This window comes from Calypte anna, chromosome Z (genome assembly GCF_003957555.1).
Source record: "Calypte anna isolate BGI_N300 chromosome Z, bCalAnn1_v1.p, whole genome shotgun sequence".
Taxonomy (NCBI): domain Eukaryota; kingdom Metazoa; phylum Chordata; class Aves; order Apodiformes; family Trochilidae; genus Calypte; species Calypte anna.
The window spans coordinates 32,932,985-32,958,367 of record NC_044274.1 but is presented as its reverse complement, the minus strand read 5'-3'; the positions used below and the strand labels follow the sequence as shown (position 1 = coordinate 32,958,367).

General features: G+C 37.6%; 1 protein-coding gene across 1 annotated transcript; it reads right to left on the bottom strand.

The window, feature by feature from the left end:
- Window positions 1-389: 389 nt before the first annotated feature.
- Window positions 390-21,877, bottom strand: HSD17B3 (hydroxysteroid 17-beta dehydrogenase 3). The gene is made up of 11 exons (XM_030467355.1): window positions 21,640-21,877; window positions 19,543-19,589; window positions 13,231-13,306; window positions 8,828-8,935; window positions 8,015-8,082; window positions 6,029-6,064; window positions 3,855-3,889; window positions 2,743-2,824; window positions 1,932-1,997; window positions 1,483-1,632; window positions 390-812 (listed from the first exon to the last, which is right to left on the bottom strand). The coding sequence occupies exons 1-11, from the start codon at window positions 21,791-21,793 to the stop codon at window positions 702-704; spliced, it is 933 nt and encodes a 310-aa protein (XP_030323215.1). The 5' UTR covers window positions 21,794-21,877; the 3' UTR covers window positions 390-701.
- Between the last annotated feature and the right edge of the window lie 3,506 nt (window positions 21,878-25,383).

Sequence of the window (25,383 nt, the reverse complement as noted above, 5' to 3'; positions counted from 1 at the left end):
TGACTATTGTAGAAAGATATCAGAGTAGTTTGAACAGACTTTCTTGCTGTAAGCCCAAGTTGACTGTACCTGGTAATTGCATTGTCCTTGAAACTCCTTTCAATAGCACCCAATACGATCTTCATAGGTATCTACAATTGGAAGGTTTGCTTTCTGGATTCATCAAGGATTACAGAATCACAACTGAACCTTTGCCCCAGCCCATATCATAAACTGCAGAGCTTGAAGTCATTCACAAGCTCTGGGACAGAAATACATTTCTTTTTTACCCTGAAGGATTCCTTTTTTAATTCTTTAAAATTTCCATGACTTTCCAGAAGAAATCAAAGACACAAAACACTGACTGAAAGCATCAATAAACACTGTGAACAACTTTGGGATTAAAGCAAGTTATTGTTTTATTCATGAACATCAAACAAGTGTATTTTGGCCTCCATTAAAATAGTAACATAAATTTCTTAGAACTATTCTAAGGCCCACAGAAGTCACTAGAACAGCTCAAGAAAATGTTATACTCTTTGGAAAGGGACAGGAATTAATTTGTTTAATAAATTCATTGGATCAAAGCACTTATGACTTGATAGGTGATTCTGATGGAGCTATGCCTCAAACTGATTTGATCCCTTCTGCATTCACACACAGACAGACAAACCGTCCTGCTGGGGTTTGCTGCTTTACATCTTCTGAAAAAAATTACCATGTTAGGGGTTCCTCCACCTCTTCTTCAGATAATGGGTAAATGCATACAGGACTGCTTCCTGAAGTATGTTGCTGTGAAACACCCATAGAGGGACAAACTGCAGGACACATGCCTTCAGCATAATAATCAAGAAAAAAAAAAGATTAAGGCCAAGGGTTATAAGAACCTCCTGAAAGAAATTAACTGAGGTTGTAGAAAACAGTAAATGCAAAAGATTTTACTTTATACTTTCAGTATGTTTCAGAAGAAAGTATTCATTCCTCTCAGTTTTCACCAGATCTTTTCTGATTCCTATAGGTTCATTAAAGGTTCATCATTAACAGCTGTCATGTATAAATATTTATACTGTTAGCTTGATGGCCTGAGGATCTTATCTTTATGTGACAGCACAGTCTGTTTTCATGTCCTTTCTCTTCCTCATTAATACCTTTTGAATCTGCTGGACAGCTCATAGAAAGAAGTGTACTCCTTATAGGGTCAAGAAAACAGGCAGCTGGAGAAAGGATAAAGACTAACCAGATATCAAACTGAGCTCAGCTCAAGATACAAAAGTGGAGAAAGACATACTGCATTGATACCACTGTACTTTACATGTATATTCCTCCCTTCATTGATTACTAGTGCCTTATTAGCCCTAATAACCTATTTCTAACCTAATAACCTATGTTTCTCATTTGCTGTCCAAAGTTGAAGTCTCTGGAATCAGGCAAAAGAAGCTGCTGAGGTCAGAGAGACTACATTCAACCACTGGGATGAATTGTTACACTATCAGATTAAATTACCAGCATTTCATGGGCTAAACATCCGAAAATCTCATCTCCCAGGGTGACATAATCCAGTGATTCACTAACAAACTCTTCTGCTGTCTTTGTAATAAGGCTGGGTTTTTGGTACATTGTCATTGGAGTAGAAACACCAAAAGGAGCCACGCCCTAAAATGAGAAATCATAGTAACATTTAAATATCATGTAGCCTTCAGATAAAGCCATTCACTGTAGAATCCTAAAGCATCTGACAGCTGCAGTAGATTAAGGTACTGTGTGTGGAATCAGAAGTGATGCTTATGGTGAAATATGAAAGAAATTCTATAGCTGCATACAGGGAAGACAGAAAGCTCTGAAAGGTCACCCAGCACTTCACCAGTGACAATTACACTATGCAGATTTAGGCATCTCATATTTTTTGAGGAATTTGTTAAGGTGAAGAGTAATATGGCAAGATATAGCATTACCTGTATGATAATTCCCTTTGCCTTATATTCTGCTTGCAGTGCTTTGGAGAAAGTACTTATAAAAACCTAGAATACAAGAAAACAACATTAGGATAGGAAACTAAGTACTTTCACATACGGTCACAAATATGTGCAAACAGGTCTTGAACAAAAAAATCCAAGTGTAATACACAGTGAAAGGCACAGTGCATTTGTGAAAAACACAGAAATTAAATTTTCAAGACACACTTTCTGCTGGTGCACAAGAGCAATGGCAAGATGGACTGCTCATCTGCACCAGAAAAGACAGAGCCTGGTGTTGGCCCAAGACAGACCTGAAACAAGTGCTACTGAAGTCTTGACTGAAAGCTTTGTTACATTTATGAAAATGCAGATGTATAAATGACAGAGTTCCATTTATTCATGGTTCTTGTTTCATGTGGCTCTCATGTCTGGCTGACACCAAGTTCAAGGTTTACACAGCTGTTCCTCTTGCAACTAAGGAGACCGAAATAAAACTGATGTCTTCAGAGTATAGCTGAATATAGTGTATATAGCTGAATATAGTGTATGTAGATGTGAGCACTGGTATGATACTATTTAATCAAAGGCAAAAATTTTCTGATCAGATATACCTTCAGCTAATTTCACTTACACACTGTTTTTACTTCACTGATTCTTAATTTTCAGCTACTGATCATTTAAATCACTTCATTATTTCATTGATACAATGCTGATTTATATCCTGAAAACCTGGCCATATACTGCCAATATAAACACCTTGGTAAACACTTGATTGAGATTTCTTTACAAAGCAATGTGAATGACTTACCTTAGAAGCTGAGTACATGGTGTATAATGGACAAGGGAAAGTACTCAGACCAGAGGACAGATTCAGAATAAGACCTTTTTTCCTGAAAATTAAGCAGTTACATTATTTTACATTTGACACTATAATAGTAAAAGCCTTCAGAAGCTGAAAACAGCTTTTTCCTGCAGGAGGCATTGCTCTCCTATTATACTGCAGTGTGCACGTCCAAAAGATGAAATTCTTGAGGTTTCGTCAAGTGCAATCGAGTCTAAAGCAGCTAGGAGTAATGTCATAAATGAAATACAAATGCCAAGTACAATCAGACATTGCACATGCTATTGTACATCTAAAAGAGCAAAAACTGCCATCAGAGGAAAGATTTTATGCTCCTAAGTAATTGGTAGGTTCCCTTTGCTGATCAGCAGCACATTCTTTCACCTGCTCCATGCATCTGTTGTTTTAGCTTCCCTGGTCACAATTCTCTGTACAAATCACTAAAAACAATTCATTCAGCAACAACCAGGAAAAAAACCCCATAAAAACCCCAAACAAATCTGTACAATTAAACTGAAAGAGTTCATTTTTTTGCCAAAACAAAAATCATGGACTGTCCTCTAAAATGCTGTAGTTAACAATAGTTTCTAGACACTCTATCTGAAGACCTTAATTTCTGGTTTAAGTAACCCCACGTCTAAAATATATATTGTAGTAAAAGGGGCAAAGGGGTTTTAGCTGCATAGCTGAGTTAATCTCTATGATGTAGTATAGGTATTTTCAGAGCTTGAAAACTATTATTCCAAGCACAGCTATCACTCCTAGAAGAACATGGCAATATATTTAAATGCGATTTCTTACCAAATGAAACCCATCACGTACCATTTTATTTCTTCAACATCTGCATATTTTTACTGGACACAGACCTATATCTTATTTTTTTTTTGTCTCATTCTAGCTGACAATTTGTGGCAGTTCCTCTCATTCATTCACATAGTACTAATAGCAACAGAAGAAAATCTTAATGATTGAGATGGTCTAAAGTACAGAAGTTAATCAGGAAAAAGCATAGCTCCTATTGAATAAACTAGAGATAGCAGCTGAAGCCTATTGAAAGTTGTAGAAAAAAATATTTTTACCTTGGAACCATTTGTTTCAAAACAATTCTTGTCATCTGTAAGACAATTATGTTAAAAATTATTTCCATTCTCCCTCTTTCAGACTGCATTTTTCAACTGACCTTGTTTCATTCAGAAGATTTCCACTTGCTCGAGTCCCACTTATGTTTATTGCTAGAAAGGGGTACATTCAAAGTTCTGAAAAATATTTAAGAAATGCTAATGGCTGGCAAACCATCTGAATTATGAAAAAATTCCAAAGGTTAGTCCTTTAAGTAGTGAAAATCTTATTCTTATCCAAAGCTTTTCAACAATATGCAAATTTCATCATTCTTCAATACTGAATCCTAACTATATGGAGAAAATCAGCTTCACAGTGTTTTCGCGTTTTCACTTCTGACTCTATCTGTGTCAGAAACAGCAAAAAATGAAGAAAAGAAAACTCTTTTTCTACAACCAAAGAGAACTTGAGGATAATCTTAAGGCTACTTATTTCATAACTCATTCTTATTTTAACAGACTTAATCATGCTTGTGATTTATAAAGTGCAATTAAATCAATTTTTCAGTAAGAAATCTCGTTATTGTATTTGAAGGGTAACATTGATAGCAAGCCTCAGCTCCCTAGGCAATTCATACTGGTGCTATTGACTCCATATAAAAATATACAAAACATGAACCTCCTCAGGATTACTTGATTTGTAAAGGGCAGTAATGAAAAATAGTGCAAAAGAATTATGTAGCTTAATTAAATGCTTGCTAATTTCCTGTTTTCTTCAGTAGTGTCATAGGGCACAAGAGGACAGCGGAAGCACCAAGTTCACAAGCTTTGCTTTCAGAAAGGATGACGATGCAGGTGGGTCACACCAGCTTGGGTAAAGGAGAATGTCCAAGTGAAGTGGAAAATATAGGAAAAGGTCCAGCTTTTGCAGTGCTGAAAATCCTGCTGGCACCTGTGGGAGCCAGGAATACCTGGAGCTCAGGCATCCAACTGCAAGTTGAGAAAGATCCTAGGAGGAACCAAGGCAGGAACAAGGGGAAAATAAGCCAAAGAGGTTTAAAGATTATTTGAATCTAACCATGAGGAATAATGGCTAGGAGCTTGATTTTGTGCTCTGGAGGAAGGTGAATGGTCATGACAGGTGGAAAAGAATATGGTTACAGCACTGTAAGAGAGGAATACCTCCGTCCTGGTGAAGCAGCAGAGGTTGATTCCAAGATAAGGTGAGAAATTATAACAGGAGAACCCTTTGTATCCAGATTCAGAGGGTACAAAATGTTTACCTGTTTGGTTTGTGGGTTTTGGGGATTTTTTGTTTGTTTGTTTGTTTTTTATTTTTATTTTTGTTTCTTTTTTATGAGGCATCTATAGACAGCATTCAGATATTGTGGATATTTCTCTTTTTTTGATGTGTAAATAGAATACACTCATCCAGCAGAAAGTGCATCAAAGTACTACAAGGAAGATTTTGTTTCAATTTACTCATATTACACAATTTACTATTTGAAGTCATTAAACAGCAGTGCAAATCTGGGATGTAAAGCTTGCCAACCAAACATCTGTTGATAATTTTCATGTTTAAAGAGACATTAGCCAAGGCTGAGATGAACTACAAAGCTCCCTGTTCTGCTCTTGTTGATGTTGACATGCTATTTGCAAACAGCAGAGTGATACAAATCTTAATCAAAGGTGGAAAGCACAAAGTACTAACTGTCCTTGTAAGGGAAGTAGCCAACCAAAATCAACACCAAGGGGTAACAATACGGAACTGGAGACAACTCCCTAAGTTTCTGTCCTTCTCTGATACAAAAGTATTTTCACTGAACCGAATTGGGTCAAAAATGCACATAGAGTACAAAAAGTCAAACTGCAGATCTCCCTGTCTTGGAGATCCTAATTCTTGAACAGATCTCCCTTTTACTGAAATCAGCATGTTTTTGCAAAATGTTTCAGCTGCAGTGTAACGTGTCTCGATACAAGCAATTGTGTTAAAATATTTCCACTCATCTCTGATAAAAATACTGCATATGCAGTAGAAGCAGTCAGGGCCCTTAAAATAATGCTGATATTCCTGCTGAAAATTACTGCCAGCAGCATGAAAGTGCACAGGAAAGCTAGCTGGTCATTCTTGCGTGTAATTAATTTTTTCCAATAAATTGTTACAGATGTAGCATAGAGGTGAGTGCGTCACATACCTTTGTAACAGAAATAACATTGCAGTTGATGAGATTCTGCAGGAAGCAAGAAAACAGTAAGGTCATAGTTAACTGAGGAAAGTTTGTGTGTTACTTCGGTAATACAGCAAGATATTCCAACTGCAAAGCTTTCTATCAAGGCAGTTGTTCTTGCTGCCGCTTTGTCTCAGACTGTGCCTAGGATGTGGGATACTCAAAGGTAGGTGACCCCTGATTCTTTTTCCTTTAGAAACAGTGTTCAAGTCTGTTTTGCACACTTTTGCTACATGTCTCAGAATTACCAGAGTTGGAAGGGACCTCTAGAGATCACCTGGCCCAACTCAGTTCCCACTAAAGCAGGATCACCTAGAGCACATTACACAGCAGCCAGGTGGGTTTCAGGTATCTCCAGAGAAGGGGACTCCACAACCTCCCTGGGCAGCCTGTTCCAGTGCCTTGTCACATAGTAAAGAAGTTTTTTCTTATGTTTAGATGGAACTTCCTTTGTTCCAGCTCATGTCCATTGCCCCTCATCCTGTCACTGCGAACTATTGAGAAGAGTCCAGCTTCACCTTCCCATCCTTTAGATACTTGTAGATATTGATAAGGTCTCCCATCAGCCTTCTCCAGGCTAAAGAGTCCCATCTCTCTCAGCCTTTCCTCGTAAGAGATGCTCCAATCCTCTACTCATCTTTGTTGCCCTCCACTGGACTCTCTCCAGTAGTTCCCTGTCTCTCTTGAACTGGGGAGCCCAGAACTGGATGAACTGTTCCAGCTGTGGCCTCACCAGGACAAAGTACAGGGGCAGAATGACCTCCCTTGAGCTACTGGCCACACTCTGGTTTATACAACCCAGGATTCCATTGGCCTTCCTGGCAGCAAGGGCACACTGATGGCTCATGGATAATCTACTATCTATCAGGACGCTCAGATCCTTCTCCTCCTTCTAACTTTGCACCCTTGCCATTTTGCTCAGCCCTATCTTTGCACATGGTGTCCAGGCAGTGATGCCACCAGCACACCATGCTGGATGCAAATTATGAGGGTGCCAGGCTGAGACTGAGTGGCTCTTGGTGACACTGGTAGGCTGCCCAGAAAAAGCACTGCCATGTAGATACATCCTGTTCAGCAAGCAAACACAAGCCATATAAGCAGCAGAAGTGCCATCATATGGCCACAGCTCTGAAGAAAAAATTCTATTCAGGGATCTCTGATTTGCAGTAAATGTTAATATATAGACTGAATGGATCCTGAGCCAGCTGCTAGCAAGAAATGCATTTAGAAACTGGATTTTTTTTTTCATGGCTAACACTATAGATATATATTGATATAAATACCAATAAGGCAATGGAAAACTTGACCACATCCTTAACTCTGTCAAACTACTCTACATGTGTAAATTTATTTCCACATGCCCCAATTCCTACCCCCCACCAAAAAAAAAAACCAAAACAACCCCAAAAAACAAAAATAAACAAAAAACAAAAACAACAACAACAAAAAAACCAAAACAAAACCAAACCAAACAAAAACAAAAACAAAAACAAAAAACAAAAAACAAAACCCAAAACCTGTGTTTGCATGAGATTTTTGTTAGGGTTTTGTTTATTTATTTGTTTGTTTTATTTTTTCATGTACTTAAGCAATGGTGTTCCAAAGAAATTATGTCTCAGTAGTACCAACAAGAACCCAACACTTCAGCAGTGACTGGACACCATCACATGTGAGCAGTGAGTTGAGAGGGTTGATCCCTGGTAAAACCTGGCCAGCTGTGGTCTCTCTTCTATTGCTGAGTGCTTGCTCCAGTTCACCTGAAATCCACCATTCTCTTTCAAGTGTTTCTGAGTATTAAAATCAAATAAAAATATTCTCTTGTTCTTTTCTGACTAAACTGTTAAAAGTTAAATAGGTGTTGATAGTAGCAAGAGCACAATCTCTCACTTGTTAAGTATAATTACTGTTCCTCATTGTTATACTGGAGGTTAGAAATCCATAGAGTAATCCTACCTCATCTGTGTCTGGTCCATTAAGGAAACGGCATGGAAGAGGATTATGCAACATTCCAACATTGTTAACTAATCAAAGGAAACATAATGATAAGAAACAAATCTAGACAAAGTGAACAGTTCAGCTAGTTAAACAAATGCCTTCTCCTTGAAACTCAAGCTTTTGAGCTCTATGTAAAGAGAAATTCTCTAAGACTTGTTCTCACTGCAGTTGCCCATAGTGACCAGTATTGATTTCAGGGAATAGAAAAACAGCCTGTTGCTACAGTTTGGGGTTTTCTTCTTCTGTGTTTTGTTGTTTCACAATTAAAAGAACTATTTTCTTTATACACACACACACACACACGAACTAAACAAAAAACCAAGGAACAAACAAAAAACAAGAAAAACCTACACAAAACTTCCCCCCAAAACACGTTTTCATTGTTGCTGTGTGTATTGTAACAATCAGTGTTAGCCACAGGCTCATTTCAGATTGAATATAAGGATTGCACAGAGCTGTAAAACAGCCAGCAATGAAAATTAATTCCTTGAGTCCAAACACAAAGTTGCCCCACAAGCTGGATGCTGCTAATAAAGGAGCAGCAGAGATTTCCCAGTAAAGAAGCCACTGCAGAAAGACACAGGAAGCCTCTGCAGAATCTTAATTCACTTTTAAAACTTATTCATGACAACTAATGCTCAAATGCATTAGGTAGCTGCATGATTGTTTTATGTTTTGGCTAACAAGTTATGACACATCATTTATACAATTCTCTATTTTATATACTGTGGCCATATAATCCTTTTCAGTTAACAGACTTTAGTGACTCACCCAGAACACCAATATCCAAGCCTTGCAGACTCTTTTTGATGTTCTCATATATTGAATTTTTGGTGAAATCAGCTTGTATAACCTTTACCTTTTGACCTGTGGTCTGCTCTGGAATTAAGAAAAAAAAAATAGAAAACCCCTTTGCATCAACCCAGAAGGAGGGAGAGCTGTAATTAACTAATGAGAGAAATAGTTATCTTATTTAATAATGTTTGCTATACAGTAAGCAATTGTTTCAATTTTCTTGCTTTAAGAAGAAAACCACAAGAAAAACATGCTCATTGTACCAAGCAGTTTTCAAGGAACGGGTCTGGAAAATATAAGATAAATTTATGCCTTGAAATCAAGGGAAGTTCCCTTACAAAATCTAAACATCATTTGGTCCTTCAGGAAGAAAAATAGTCCAGAAATAAACAACACTGGACTTCTTCCCCTGGCTATCATAATATTTATAAATGAACACTGTCAGCATACATTAAACAAGTGAATATGGGTGCCAGATCCTCTATATAAACAGTTTTGCAAAATTGTTTTAAAGTGTTTTCACATATAACATGAACATACTTACAAGCAGAGCTTATACTTTTCTGTAGGATGGGAAAACAGAGCTCGATGTGATACAGTATTTTATGTATTATTTTAGAATGATTCCTTTCCTACTCTGAAATTTGCATTTCCATAGACTGAATGATCCCTGAGATTTTGCAAGAGTAAAAGGCATTAATTGGAGGGTGCAGCTTAACTTTTACAGGGTCAACTTACACAGAAGAGGAAAGGAAATATGCATGATTTTTCCAGTATCATTGCTATGCGGGAGTGGAGCCCAGCTGTACGTTACCATTTTCCCAGATGCTGATTTATTTCTGCTCATATTTTCATTGAAGTGTCATGAGAAAAAAGAGGCAGAGGCTCCTATTTATTCATTTAAAGGCAAAATTCCTCTTTACAGGGGCCCGGTACAGTCTCTTTTAACTAGATGCTCATATTGTAAAATTTTGCTTCTAAACCTGCTTTCAAGTTTTATGGGCAACCTGAAATCCAGATGAAGTTTGCTGAAAATGTGACAAGTGAAGCTGGGATATGTCAGTAGATGATAGGTCTGTGTATTCTCTGCAAGTGGCAGGAATTCAGGTGTGTGTGGATGTCAGAAACTCTGCTTTTTGGGAAAACGTCTCTGATTGTAGCCTCATTTTATCATACAGGTGATAGGGAACATTGCCTTGGACGGACATCAGACTCTCCACTTTCTAGCAAGAAATTTTGTTGTGTACACTCAGAATGTAGTATGAGGTCTTGGTTCAGCTCCCACTGGAGAGCAAGGCTGGCAGAAGGCTGGACTGTAATCCAATCCACAACAAAACAGGACCTGCACAGGAGGGTGTGAGGATATTGTTCCTTCCTGGTTGCTCTGTCCTTGTCCCTTGCTATGCGTCAAGTCTCAAGCAATTCACACTACCCAAGTAACACAAATGGTCTGAGGAAACAGCAGACACTCTGACTCCAGATCTGAAATGCAGTCTGTCTTGTATGGAATTGTAGAGGACATCTGTCTTGATGACAGATAAAGGAGGAAGGAATGTCCTTTTCTTTTTTTGCCCTCTTTCCAAGCTGCAGTTGTATGTATGAAAGGGAAAAAACACCCTTTGAACCTCCAACCTATAAAAGCAACTCCAGTGTCAAATGACCCCCCAGTGGTCCCTGGCTGGGGGAATGGTACAACTATAAAGAAAAGGACATTGTGAGTGTAAATGTGGTGAAGGAAAAGAACAGAGCAACAGCTGGAGCAGACACCTACGGTGATCTGACTGAAGAGCTCTATAAACAAAATGAGATGGTCTTAAAAAGCATGGTGATGTTGTGGCCATCTTTCTTGCGGGCAATGAGAAGGGCAGCCAAAACTAGAGCAACATAAACATGAGGATCAAACAAACCATTTGGACTTTCTCTGCATCCCCTTGTCTGTCCAGTACTGCTGCAATCAGCACTGTCAGCCAACAAACAAGTACTCCAGATGGCTTTTCTCTGTCTCATGTAAGAATAAAACAATATATTAATAAACAATAAAACTATCATGCTGATAAATGAAATATCCAGGGATAGCTCTTCAGAAAATGATAACAATTCTGCAAAGGAGAAAGCCAAAAAAATAATTTCCAATGTTTCTTATGTGTCTCCCTTTCTGCGACACAGATTTATGACAGTTCTTGAAGACAAAACAAGCTATTGCAACTCTTTTTAAATGTCCTAAGTATGCCAGAAGCAAAACCCCGAGATTTTCAAATACCAGGACAGGTTTTGGTTGGTTGTTTTTTTGTTTGTTTGTTGTGGGGTTTTTTAGGGTAATGCACTGCCTTTTGAAATTTACTGAGACGAGAATGAATCAGTATGAAACATGAAGTTGGTTAGGACACACAGTCTGACAGAATCTCTCCTTTTCTGTTTAGAGAGTTATGAAGATCATCCAAAAATCTGAGGAAGCAAAATGAATGCCTGAGTGGCACAAGAATTGATATTTATAGAAGAAGGAGATCTTTCTCCTTCAAAATCTTAATATAAAGAGAGAAATGCTCAGGCTAAGTGTTTGCGTGGCATTCATATTCCATGGAAATTTGCAGAGAGGATAGCAAAATGAGGAGTAATTTCAACAACAGAAAATGGTTTAATAAAGATTTAAGACTAGGGGGGAAATAAAAACAATTGTTAGATTATAAAGCACAGGCTTTGGCTACATTTCTAAAGTCTTTGGGAGAAGTGTGTCCTCTTAGAAATAAAAGGTAACTAAGTTTCAGAAATAACAGGAAAACAAAGAAGAAACATGAAGAACTATTGTAAAAGCAGAACTGCAAAGACAATAGAAGATACTGGAGAATGCAAACAGTGCCCAAAAAATCTCATGGGGATTGCTACTACTAGTCATCAGTGTACTCTATTATCAGTCGACTATCAGTTAACTAGTAACTACTAGTAAATACTAGTTATCAGTCAAAGCCCTGAAGCGGTGCACTGTTAAGTGGTAGTGCGTACTGGGAAAATGCCCTGAGCCCCCAGCAGTAAAGCTTTAACTCAAGTGATCAGCTGGACACAACAGGCATCTGTAACAGCCTTTGAGGAAGAAGGAAGGACGTGCCAAGTGGGTTGTTTTATGTAAGTCAGTGATCCCAGCTTGTTACCTGCTTAGCTCTGAGAGCAAGCTCTGGAAGGACAAGGGGCAGACTGGGAACTGAACCTGCAGTGGGGGTCACAGCTCAAGGTATTAGCACTGATACAGTTTTTAGTGGGTGCAAGTTGTTCTTGACAATTCTATGGGGTGATTTTTAATTTCACTGCTTTATTCTATACTCACAGGTGTGATTTCATCAAACCTGAATTTATGAACTTGCACACTCATTTGATCTAAACTGGTGTGGGTGCTTTCTGAGGACCACAAACCTTATCTTTCCTTAAATACAGACTTGTTTCTATAAAAAAAAACCCAAACCAAAACCAAAAAAACAAAACTAAAACCAAACAAAATCAGACCCTGAAACAACTAAAACCCAAAAGCCACATAGTTTTTGAAAAAAAAAAAAATTATGTCTTACAGAAGTAGCTTTTGGGTTTTGAGCATTAACAGCTAAACAACACAGACTATGGTTAGAAATAGATCCTAAACTATAACTTTTCAATCAGGAGCTACTCCCACCTGCACAGATTACTTAAGAAATGTGGTCAGAAGAAATAAAAAAGTAGCACAATTAGTAGTAGCCTATAGTTTCTAATCCCCTGGGATTTTTAGTTTCATTAATGTTTTACAACCACTATACTAAATGTGCTTGATGAGCAGTATACCTGCTGTAATGGTCCTCCCTATTTGTCCTCCACAAGACTTAACTTTGTTGTCTTTTATCTCATCCTAAAAGAGCTTCCCTGTCTAAGTGGATGGAAATCTGGTTTTCAAGTCTAGTGATTCTTTGGATAAACGTTTCTGCTATGGTGGATCTTTGCATGTTAGAGCTCTGAGAGCTGTTCACAGGCACACTTGTGGCCCATGGAACTGTTCAAAAGGCAAACACTGAAGTCTTTGAAGTTATCCACACTTTAGATAGACTCCTTTTCTTGATAGTTTTCAGCATGCAAACTGAATCACAGAATGTTAGGGGCTGGATGTGATACTATGGTCAGGCAAACAATTGCACTGTTTGAATTACAGCATGTATTTTTAAAGTGAGCCATGACCAGAAGTATTCAAGCAACACAGTAATACCAGAATTAATTTAGAGTATTGGAGTAATACCTGAGGCTTTATCTGTAGCGATATCTGGGCCCTTACTGTACTACTAGACACTGTACCAAAGAAAAAGCCCTCCAGATCCCTGTAGAGCCAGCCTGCTGAATGGGAAGGGAAGTTTGGGACTAACACTCACCAACTTCAGAAGCTACTCTTTGCAGTTTTTCAAGAGTTCTGCTTATCATGACTACATTTAATCCACGTTTTGCCAGCTGCAAGAGAAGAACACAAGTTTTTAGAAAACAGTAGGGTGGCAAGAATCTTTACAATATTTCCAGTTCTGCAATAAAAAAAATATTATAGATTTTTTAAAATTGCTTTCATTCCTCTGCCTAAAAGCAACAAAGCAGATATTATATCCAGGCCAAGTAATATTCAAGCTTCTAACAGTCTTCCAAAACATGTTCTTCACTGTATAATCTTGAAGCCCAATAAGAAAAACAGACCAGAAGACAATCAAACCCAAATAATATGGACAAAAAGAAAAAAATAATGAGCCAATTTTTAATGAATAGAAGTTTGCTTGTCCCAGAAATACATTTTAATTTCATTTAATTAATTTCAACTTGGATTTGAGAGGACAAATAGGTTGATGACTTCCTAGTCATTTCACAATATCACCTTCCACCCTTACATGTTTTTATCCTGAGGAAACAGAGTAAGCATATTGAACTGAAGGCTCAAGTGTTTGAAAGAATTTGGACTACTCATATTTTTAAATACGAAAAAATCAGATGGATTTTTTTTTCATTAGATGTAAAATAATATTAAAATCAGAACAAACAAATGAACCAACAACACAAAACAAACAAAAAACCAAAAAAAACAACCCCCCCAAGCAAACAAACAAAAAAACACCAAGGAAAAAAGGTGAAGCCAATGTATAAAAATTCAAAACACAATCACATACGTGCACATCCACAAAAATACTTGCAATAGTAGAAGTTTATAGCTGCAAAAACTGTATAAAACAGTAGTCTATTTATAGTCAGTTTGGTTATACCACACACAGAACAACTGCAGAACAAAGAGGGAACATTTTTCTCCTGTTATCCCAAGGCCCCCCCCAACCCATTACTTAAAGAGTTTTAGGCAAAGCTTGACAGACAAACATGGCCTCAGCTTGCGAAACAAAGTTATTAACAAGCAGAAGCTGAACAGAGTTGTGTGCATAAAGAAAACAAAGACAAAGCTGAAACTAGAAAAATGCCCTTGCGGGCAAAAAGAGAGAGCTAAATTAGCACAAAAGATAAAGCCAACCTCATCTAAAAGTACCACATTTGCTTAGAAGAAGAAACTAACTGGTGAAGCCCACACACTGGAGACCCATTCACTTCCATAGCTGACTCCTTGCAAGGCTTTATCCTTAAATCTATTTGAGAGAAACAGTTTGTCCTGTTGAGCTCTTCTAAAACAATGCAGAGAATGTTAAGGAATAAGGACTTTTGTTCAAAAATTCACTACATTGAGAGAAATGGGGCAGACCATCTATTAAACATATCAGCCAAGACCATTTGCATTTACAGCACAAAGACTGTGCTCACAATTCTGTACTTTGGAGAACCTCTCACATAATTGATGACTGCTCTAAAGAGATCTGCACAGACTTAGACACTTGGGAGTTTTGAAAGCTTATTTTAAGGGCTCCATTTTAAGTTCTCAGGAAGAGAACTTGAATTGTCTCCACACTGGCAGATTTCCCTTTGCTGACAATGAGCATGACTCAAGCCGTTTCCAGTCGCAGCCATGGTCTCAGTTTCCATGGTCACTTGCTCCTTTCTGCCATTTGGGACTGCTCAGATGGGGATTATTTTAATTTTTGTCCCTTTAGACCCAAAACTAAATGTCAGCCATGTCATATACAGAATAAAAACAAAGTTCTGCTTCATTGGGTTTCTTAATATTATCTCAGCTGTGTCTCTGTACCTCATAGGCAGACAAGAATCCCTCCTAAAAAACAAGTAAAAAATAATTCCAGTCACTAAGATTATACTGTATTTCAGCTAAAAGCATGCTCGTTGCAATGTTATAAAATTCTTAACCATCAGGTGGAAGCACCCTCCCTCGCTGCTGTATATCAGACTAACCAGAAGTATAAGGTCATAGCATTGTCTTTTCTCAAGAAAAAAATGGCTGTACACCTGACCGCTATTTTTTTGCTTCCCCACCTACACAGAAAACCTGCATCTATCCACCTCAGAAATAAGCTTCATAGGGCACTGTAGCTGTCATGAGGTTCAAATGCACCCTCAAACAAACAAAAGGAACACTGCTTAGAAAAAAATTACCTTGCCGTTCACAGCAAAGGTAAAATCAGTTTTAACACTACCACATTTTCAAACAAACAAACAAACAACCAAAAAGTGACTTTTAGCACAAGGCATTTTCCTAAAACAAAAAGGTTTTGACATTAGAGGATGGTATTTCCCCTTACAGTTAAGCATAAGCACCCTCTACCAGCTTTGTAATGTGAAGCTGCTTGTGTTAGGAAATCCTGACTCCCGGTGGCAGAGGACTAAAATGCTCCAGAACCTCTCAGGACAGCTAAAAGATAAAATCATTAGTACTGAGCTGACTCCATCCCTAATGAGTTCCAACAACATAGTATTTGGGAACTGAGCTAGAAATGAAGAATGATCAAGCAGGATCTGCACTTTGGAATCTCACAGACTCATTGTTAAATAGTTTAAACCAGGATTAGTGTAAAGTCATTCTGCATTTTCCAGCAGATTTTTGCAGCTCTGTCTGAGGTGAATTTTTAAACAATAAAACTTCATTAAAGGCAAGACACAGGTGTCACATTCACACCATGCATGTAACTAGTACAGTTACACTGACAAATTGGCTATACTCTATTTGGATCACTAGATAAAATAACTTGAAATCCCTAATAATGCATAAAGCATTGGAAGCATTGGAATCTGTTGGAATCTGTTGGAATCTGAAATTCTACTGCAAATTTCTACCTATTACAAAAGACATTCCTCTCTTTTCTCCCTGGCTGTTCTGATACTGCCTCACTGTTTCACTCCTTTTCTTCCTTTGCACATGATTCAGAACTGTAAGTTCTCTCTGATTCAAGCCTTTCAACCATTTTTAGTCCAGCAGACCAGAACTGAGATGACAAGGCACAAGGATTCTTCAAGCTTTCTGCTATCTCAGCACCTGTGCAACACAAGTAGAATAGAACTATTTAAAGGAATAACCCAGGACCAAGTGAAGAAATAAAACTACATACGCAATTGGAGTATGAAAACTCTTGACGTTTTTTAGCTTGTATTATCCTGCTGGTAATACTACAGAGAAATTCAGGAAATGAAACAAAGCTTCAATATTTAAGAAACTGCTGTATTAATAGATAAATTCAGTACCTGTCTCAAAATGTTTTGCTAAAGCAATGATTTGACTCAAACTCTAGCCTGACTTATCAGAGTTATAAACTATTAACCATAGCAAAAATGGCAACCACGTGAGCCACCAGCATCCCACTTACGCCCTGCAATCAGATGATATGTGCAGAGGCTAACCCATACATCTCAGAGTATGGCATGGCTTTGTCCATAAACCCAGTATGTTCGAGGTGCTAAACCAGTAAGAAATCCTTAAGTACATCTGTAGTTAATGCATCAGAAAAACAGAGTAGACAAGACTGCATCAGTACCCAAATTCTTACAGATTAATAGAGATTTCTCTCTACTGTGCCTAGTAGCACACTCATAGCTGACTTGCTTATCTTCCTTGTTACAAGCCTTTTGAGTCTAATCCCTCCACCCCAAGAAATGATGGACCAAATTAACAGAAACATTGGCTTTTCAAAAAAGTAGAGGAAACTAGACCCAAACTCCCAGTACTTTGACACCATAGCAGTCAGTTAAAAGGACAGCATCTTTATGCTTAAGAAAGCCAGTAATTCAAAACCAACCTGATGTGCTAGAAATATGGACAGAGACTTCATGGAAGCTTGGACTGCCACACAGAAGAAGGTAAGTTGCAGCTGTGTGTGTCCTTGCCTCTCAACACAAGCTCAGAAAAGGAAAGAGAATATAATTTGCTCTAATAAATCTGTGTCCTGCTATCAACAAAGTACTATTCTGAGACCTCAGATCTACTGGTGTCTTCACACAGTCCCAGTCAGCTCTTGAACTTAGTAGACTTTGCAGAGACCTGTACTTAGATGTAAAACTTGGAAACAAAGGTACTGAATATATTGTAATCTTTCCCTGGACCTCAGTCTGCTGGGTTTTGCCCAACAAACCACCTACTGGGATTTCCACATAAAACACCAAAGAGGGAAAGCCACATCACACTACCCTCCCAAAACACAAGAACTGCTCTCTTTAGACTCCTGTACCATATACTGCCAACAAGTGTGAAGCACTTAGATTAGCCTGTGATTCATTATCAGCCCATGCTTGAGATCAAGATACTACAAAGGAATCCATCACCAGCTCTAAGAATTCAGACTCTAAAAGAACAGTCATTGTGGCCATCAAACAAGGCTTGCATTCACATCAGCCCATAACACCAGAGAGACCTACTCCAGAAAAACATAAGAGAATTTTGTACTCTGACATCAGACCAGCAAGGCAGTAGTGCTGAGCCAGAAACTCCAATGGTACACAGAAATTAAACCACAGGGTCAGATTTATTTATCCACAAGGCACACACGTGTGTGTGCTTTGACCCCAGTCAGAAAGATGACATGCCAAGGTATGAGTTCATGTGGTGTGTACTTGGGATCTGCCCCATAGAGCAGTAGCTGAGCACAGCTTCAGTCAAAGGGACCACCTTGGGAGGAAGGTATGTCTCAGCATGCATAAAGATGGCTCTCAGTCATCCCATAAAAGCCAAAAATAATGAACAAATGTTCCAAAAAATCCAGCTAGTTCCATCCAAGTTTTAGAAAAAGAAAACCAAACCAAACCAAACAAAAAATCCTAGGAAAAACTAAACTGAAAAAAACCCCAGCCCATAGTAGTTTTATGTTTTTCTCATGCTGTGAAGCAGTCATTCCACATGCTACAGCTGGCCTTTTAAATGGGATTTACTCTTACATAACCCATACACAGCACAAAGGTCACAGAACAATAACAGAAGCTCTGATCTAGACAGTCACAGGTGCCTGCAGCCTTCACATGGATACAGTATCTCCAAGGGCGCAGACAGAGTTCAGCAAGCTGAATGTACATGTGACTAAACTCAGAGGCAGGGGGCAAGACAAAATGTTTAAGAACTTCTGCTGTTTCCTCCCCCTGTCTTGATTCCATCCCATATTCCTCTGACCTGAGTATCTGTAAGACCCTTCCCATTTACTCATCACTATGATGACCCAGTGAGTAGACAGAAAGCCTCATTTTCTCACAAAAGAATTTGTGATCTTTATCATAACTGTGTCAAACATTAAACTATAATAGCTGGTATTTGTATTTCGGCTCCTGCATTCAATGCACTTTCAAAAGCAGTTATTGAATTGGCACTCCCAGTAATGAAAACCATGATGCAGATGCTTAAACAATGTCCACAACTTAAAAAGACTAGTTTAAAAATCCTGTAAATTAATTAAAAAGCAAACTCATTTTTCTTTCCTGTAAGTTTTCTGTTATAATTTCTGAGCAGAAAGCACCACATCTAAACTTGCATATAACAGGCTGCTGCTAACTTTCACCTGGCCACCTCACTCTGAAGGCAAATCATGTTTTATTGTTGTTTAGCTTCTAGGAAGGGAACAAGTTTTTAACGAAGACACCAGAGAGAAAATCTACCATGCAGCCCCTGTCACTAATAGCAAGGCTGGAACAACTCTGTACAAGGCTACCCTGTCTTCTGCACTGATTGGCCTGAGTGAATTGAGGGACTGCTGTAAGGATGCCCCACAGCAGCAACTACAGGATCAGCACAGAGCTTCGCTCCCTCTGCAGCCTCCTACAGCTACCTACTCTTTCTTAAACAATTAGGTTTCTGTATTCTTTCCTTAACTTGTAGTTTATATTATTTTACACGGAAATTCTGTTGTTTGAGATGCATCTTTAAAAATGTGTTTGCAAGTGCAAAGGCTAGAAAAATCACACTTTGTGTTAATGCTGGACAACCCTACTGAAAGTGAAAAACCAGATTAGCTCTGAAACTGGGTAAAAAAGGACAATGTGGGTGGCTTCCTACCCTGGACAGGCAAAATGACATCTTCTGAATTTCTCAGTGTTTCTTTCCACTTAATTTCCTTGGTCTGACAAGACCACTGAAGCATGAATACCTTTCCTCTGGAATCCAGTGCCAGTTTTCTTTCAGAGCTTGATTAGTATTATTCAGAGCAGGAAGAGGGGAAGGATTAGTACCATGTTTGCCACAGTATCTTTGAATCCTATAATAATTTTACTAGCTTGCAGTCTGAGGAAATAGTAGCAATTGCCATTTTCTTAAAATAAGCATAAAGGTAAGAAATCTATATTACCTCAAAGGAATATGCTTTTCCAAGACCATCTCCTGCTCCTGTGACCACTGGAGAAAGTAAAAAGAAGAATCAGGATTACATTTGTAGCTCTGCTTTATCTTGCTCTTTCTAAAGCAGTTCCTGAATTTTTCAGTCTTCATCATCTGTGTTTCATGAGCACTGCAGTCTAACTGGTTCTACTGAAGTCCAGAATAATCCCTTCTAGAAATTTATTTCTCTTTTTTTCATCTTTTTGTTACTTCACTAGCATATTTTGTTTTCAAAGCAAATCCCTTCCCACAGTAACCTGTAGATGATGCAGCAGGTAGTTATTACTCTCATTTTCAATGGGGAGCCACTCAAAACCACAATTTCCTAAAAGATGATAGAATTTTATTCTATATACATATTTTACAGGTTCTGTTTTGCAAGCCTTTCAAGCTTTATACTGGTGGCAGAATGGTAGGTGAATGGTGACAAGCTGATATTTCTCACACAAAAAATGTGTATGTAGAGGAAACATCACAGGAAATTTAAGGCCTCTAAAAAACATTTTTTCTTCAGAAATGTTCTCACTACTTTTGCCTCCAGATTCAGTGTTACTGGGAAAACAATCTTTGGTATTTGTCAAGCACTCTGAACTTTAAATATTATGCAAAAAAGAGAAACAACAGGAAAAAAATTATTACACTTCATAAATAAAGAATAAATAAATTAGGAAACCACTTCATAAGTTACAGGGCAAATCTGCTTAAGTTTTCTGAGCAAAACTGAAACTGAATCAGCATCCAAAAAAGGTGGATTAAGGACTTCCCAACTGAAGAAGACACTGGGGAAGCAAAGTGATTTTGAATAGTTAGGTTTGTCGCTTACAGAAGACCAATTACTCTCTCATGTCTTCATGACTCCACAACAATGCAGCAGTGTATTGTTTGCTTTCTAGAGACCCCCAGATGAAAAATGAGTCTGTTGGAAAACAAGCTTCCACCCGACTAATTTTCATGTTTCTTGGGATCTCATGTGCCATGTCATACAGTAAATTATTTAAGTCTTATGAATTTTACCAGGTCCAGAAGACTTGATAAAAGGACAGAGTATTAAAGATCCACTGGAGAAAACAAGTCTCAGCCTTCAGTGGAAACAATTTAGAGAAAGTTCCACATGCTGCTCCTTACTTCAAGCACAAAACAAGAGTCCCTTGCCTCACTTGAATCAAAATGAGAGTTATGTATTGCTTTAGAAGCAGCTGGTATTCACACAGGTCTAGGGAGTGGATTTCCTTTCCTACTAATCAAAGGGGTGGATTTCTTTTCTCATTCATACACTGTTAGATGTGCTTGTTAAACATGTACTCAATATAGACATATCAAGTCTCTAATGCAGGGAAAATAATGAAGCATCGGAGTACTGTTTGGGTCATTTCTTCACAGGATGCCACCATCACTGACATCTGTAGCCCAGGAACTCAGACACTGTAGTATGTGTTCATTTATGCTTAATACTTGTAAGCTTAAGAAAGAAATCAATGATCAGTAGGAAAAACAGGGTGTTTATTAAACTTCTGTTATTTTTGAGAATGCTTAATATCTTTTTAAAAGTACTGCCAATTTGCAGCCTTTGAAGTTTGTCAGCTCAATTAGATTTGGCTCATTAATGATACCATTAAAGAAAGGTCACCAATTCAAAAACAAAACAGAACAACAGACTGGAGCAAAGTCACCACGAACAAAGAGAAGTTGCTTTGAAGAGCAGAGACCATATGCTAGACAAAAACTAGTTGCTTCACCTATCAGGAAAATCAGGATATAGGCAATGCTATCAAAATTAGAGCATTTACAGTAGAGAAAAATGTCAAAAGTAGAATAGGGATAAAATTAACATCACTACATCAGGTGCATGAGCCGTTATCAGTATGACAGCTTTTCTATTCTCCCCAAGACCCTCAGCATCACAAAACCAAAGTTACTAGAAAACAAAAACAAAATAAGCAAACCACACTTAACGGTAACTGTGTTTTGTTCTGAAAGGACAGAATAAGGAAATGCAAGAAAAACTCTCCCAATTAGTAACTTAACAGTCACTCAGTTACAGGAACAAGGTGAGGAAGTTTTCTTTTACCTGCCCATTCTCCCAGTGATCGAAAGAAAGTCTTAGGCAAAGCGCTCCAGAAATGTGCATAAATATATTTCACAAATCTGATCCATTTTACCAGAATATAGAAACAGATCAGAACCCCAGTAAGTGTGAGCAGCTGATGGTGGACTGCTTCCATGCTGAGCAAAGGCAAAGGCAGTGAGCTAGTCTGAATCAGTCGCTCTCTCTCCAGGAAATGCCTCTTTCCAGCACACTGCTAGCCTCTGAGCACTGGCAGAGAAGTGAGAAGCCTAATCAAATCACGTGAGTCTCTTTTTCCAGAGCATGTCCAGGGCTTGGATTAAAACTCTACATTACACACAGATTTGTAAGCTACTGAAAACAAACAAAACAAGAACTAAACAACTATTCCATGCTTACGTTAGAGAAAAGGTTTCACTCCTTTTCTGGAACCTATCCAAGAACACAAAAACCTTTTTACTGTCACTGTTCAGAATTCATAAAGAATAAAGACAGGTCTAAAACAAAACCCTTATATAATAATATAATAATATATATATAATTATATATTATATCTATATTATATATAATTATATATATTATATACATGTATTATATGTATATTATATATATATAATTATATATAATAATAAACCCTTGGATAATAATATGCCAAACCTTGGGGTAAGACACATCAGTGCTACTTCTTACAGCACTGAAGACTTAAATATCCTAGGCACTTTCAGGGCCAAGTTCACAGTGAACTTGGGTGGAGATCAGAAAAACATTTATCTACAAATTTGATAACAAAATAATGAAAGGTTACTAAAGTCACCTGGTTACTTCTATAAAGAAGAAGCAACATTATATATATTTTCAAAGAGCTTTCTGAAAATAGGTAAGTATTGTTATGGCCATGTTAGAAATGGTGCAATTTTGCCATGAACAAGTGCAGTAATTAATAGCAAGGGAAAAAGACTTTCAGCTTTTCTGAACAAGGTAGGTTTAAACTAGTATCACAATTTCCTCATAAAAAAACTTAAAGTGGAGAAAACGCTTACAAGAACAGTATGATTCTATAATCCCACTGCAAGACAGACAAAATAATTGACACTCAGATTTCTAATGATTAAAATAAAGTTAACATATGGAATTTCTCAGGGAAGGCACAGAAACAACCTTCTCTCTTCTTTGTAGAGGCAATTTGAAACTTACATTTTTCAAAGATTAAGTTGAAGAAGAGGAACACTGACACACATGCACTTAGGATAAAGTAAAATAAAGTTTGCCTATTTTAATGATATTCTTCCACAGTTAGCAGAAATCATTAAATTAAATTTAAAATCAAATTTAAAATTTAACATGACCCCCAGTATTCTGCAACTGAAGAGCAGTAATATATGTCCAGTGCTACATTACAATGCCTTCATTCAGAAAACCACAATATGCAGATGATGTCTGAAATAAAAGGAATGTTAATACTAACTGTAACAAGATATAAAACTCATTACAATCTCAGCTTAACAACAAGCTTCTTTCCTTACACACAAGTTCTCTTAATATTTCAGCATAATTACTGTAGTCTGTATCACAACACTTATTGTTTACCAACTGTGTAAGGCCAGTCAGATAAAAAAGGCCTGAGTATTGAATTAAAAGAATTTACATACAATCACAAATTCCCCAAAGAGTCACACACTATTTGATGAATACTTCATATTTGAACAAGTTGCACCATGTTCTTAATAGGCAACAATGATGCTGAATACCTCCTTCAAATAAAAAAGAAACAGACCCACTTTTATTTGAAGATGGAGTCAAAATGCAAACTTCTATAATTGCCAGCCTTTTCTTTTGCTCTCCAGTTCTACCCAGGTTCCCTTGACATTTTCTGTTCCAGACACTGGTAAAAAGATATATGCTTACTGTACTTCATGGGCCTAATGTTTGTAAATCAGAGGGGGAAAAAAAATTGTTACGAATGTGAAGGATTGCTCATACAGCCCAGTTTAAGTTATCTTCTTAGGTATTGCTTTTCTGACTTTCACAGGAATCATTTCAAGAGCCTTACACATTGCTTGGGCAGAAACCGTCTTTGGGTGACCAGTGTAGATTTTCACTCTTAACCTCATTCCATTATAGCTAGCCTGCTGCTAGCTATAAAATAAAGAGTATGAATAGATTAACATACAGTACAATATTCCTCTCCAACAGTTACCATTTTTAGGTTTCTTTGTACGTTCCTTTGTAAATACACCTTGCCACCCACAGATTTTAAAAAGTTTTAGAAGTATTGGACTGGCTTCTGAAAATCAAATTCTGCAGCTAGCAACATGCAACCACAAGGTACTTCTGTAAGGGAATGTGACTTTGAGAAGTCAATCCAGTAATTCTTAAAACCAGCCTACTTAACATTTATTTTAAATATGTATTCTGAAGACTAATGCTTTCTGTATCAATCTTACCACTTTTTTCCAGAAGAAAGAAAAGAAATTGATTCCTAAGAGATTCCTAAAATTAGTACAGTATTACCTGACACAATTACGGAGGTTCTGAATGAAATATCCGTTTTCATACTTGCCTAAATTCTAACATGAGACCCATGCCTAGTTGAGCCCAAATACCCAGAGTTTCAAGCAACAAACTTACAGGAATCAATATTGTCTCTTCAGATACAGAGGAAAATAGTAAGTGATAGAAGGTGAGTTGCTTTGTGAAAGAATGCAGGGACATGCAAGTTCTTCTATATAATACCTACTTTTACTTATTCCTAAATTCATATTTTAAATTATTCTGAGTAATACTATCATAAAGACTTTGGGGATGAGGTCTGTATTTCAGCTGAGAAATCTAAGTTTGAAGAACTCGAAAAACATAACCATGAACAATGAATTAAATATGATCACTTCCACTGCAGTACAGAAAAAACTAATGAAACTACTTCAAGTACAGTACAGCAGCACGTCAAAGAAACCAAATATTCATGCTATCCATGTGTGCTTAAAAGCATTTCATGTGTCCATGAACACAACAACTGGTTACAACTATAATTGGCATCTCTTTATAAAAAGGGACAGCAAAATATTAGTGAATTAACCACATACGGCAGCTGCTCCTTTGTGAGAACTACTTCTCATTTAGCTTGTGCCATTATGTGTCCACTTGAATTGCCACCAAATAGCTGCCATAACCTATTCATAATTAATGAAAAGCTTCCAATGTTTTGTCCCACTGCAGAGAGATGAGGTTCAGTAATAAGGGTTCTAGAGGTAGTGATGATCTGGAGAAAGAAGAGCCCTATAAACTCCTGAAATACAGGTGTTTCAGAATATACTGAAAAATATCAAAAGTTTTTTAAGGATAAAGGAAATCTCTAAAACCCGAGTATTTCTCTAAAGTTGGAGCAACCCCTTCCCAGCTCTTCAACAGGCAGAAAATGAAAGTCACATCCCTTACCCATCTGTGAGAAACTGAACGGCCCAGACTTTTGTTTTCTTTTTGACTGAGCCTTTGGATTCCATTTTCTGTATCTTCAGTCACTCCTCCTCTCGCCACTCAAACTCACACAGATAGTGGGCAGCTGAGTTATTCCCTGAAGCTTCTCATGTGTCTTAAATCTAATCCAGTACAGCAATTCACATTGATACACAAGAGAGTAGTGCTTTACAGATTTAGTAGATTTTAATTCAGGCAAGGATGAAACAAGTCATTAGATCATGCTGGTCCCATGTCATGGTCTTCTAAAATCTTCTTTTGATTCAACTATTT

Excerpts from the sequence above, each read along its gene's own strand:
- HSD17B3 (XM_030467355.1), bottom strand. The coding sequence starts at position 21,793 with ATGGAAGCAGTCCACCATCAGCTGCTCACACTTACTGGGGTTCTGATC. Across the intron at positions 1,998-2,742 it reads CCATGTACTCAGCTTCTAAG|GTTTTTATAAGTACTTTCTC; the intron begins GTAAGTCATTCA and ends CTTGTATTCTAG. Across the intron at positions 813-1,482 it reads GTTTAGCCCATGAAATGCTG|GCATGTGTCCTGCAGTTTGT; the intron begins GTAATTTAATCT and ends ATTATGCTGAAG.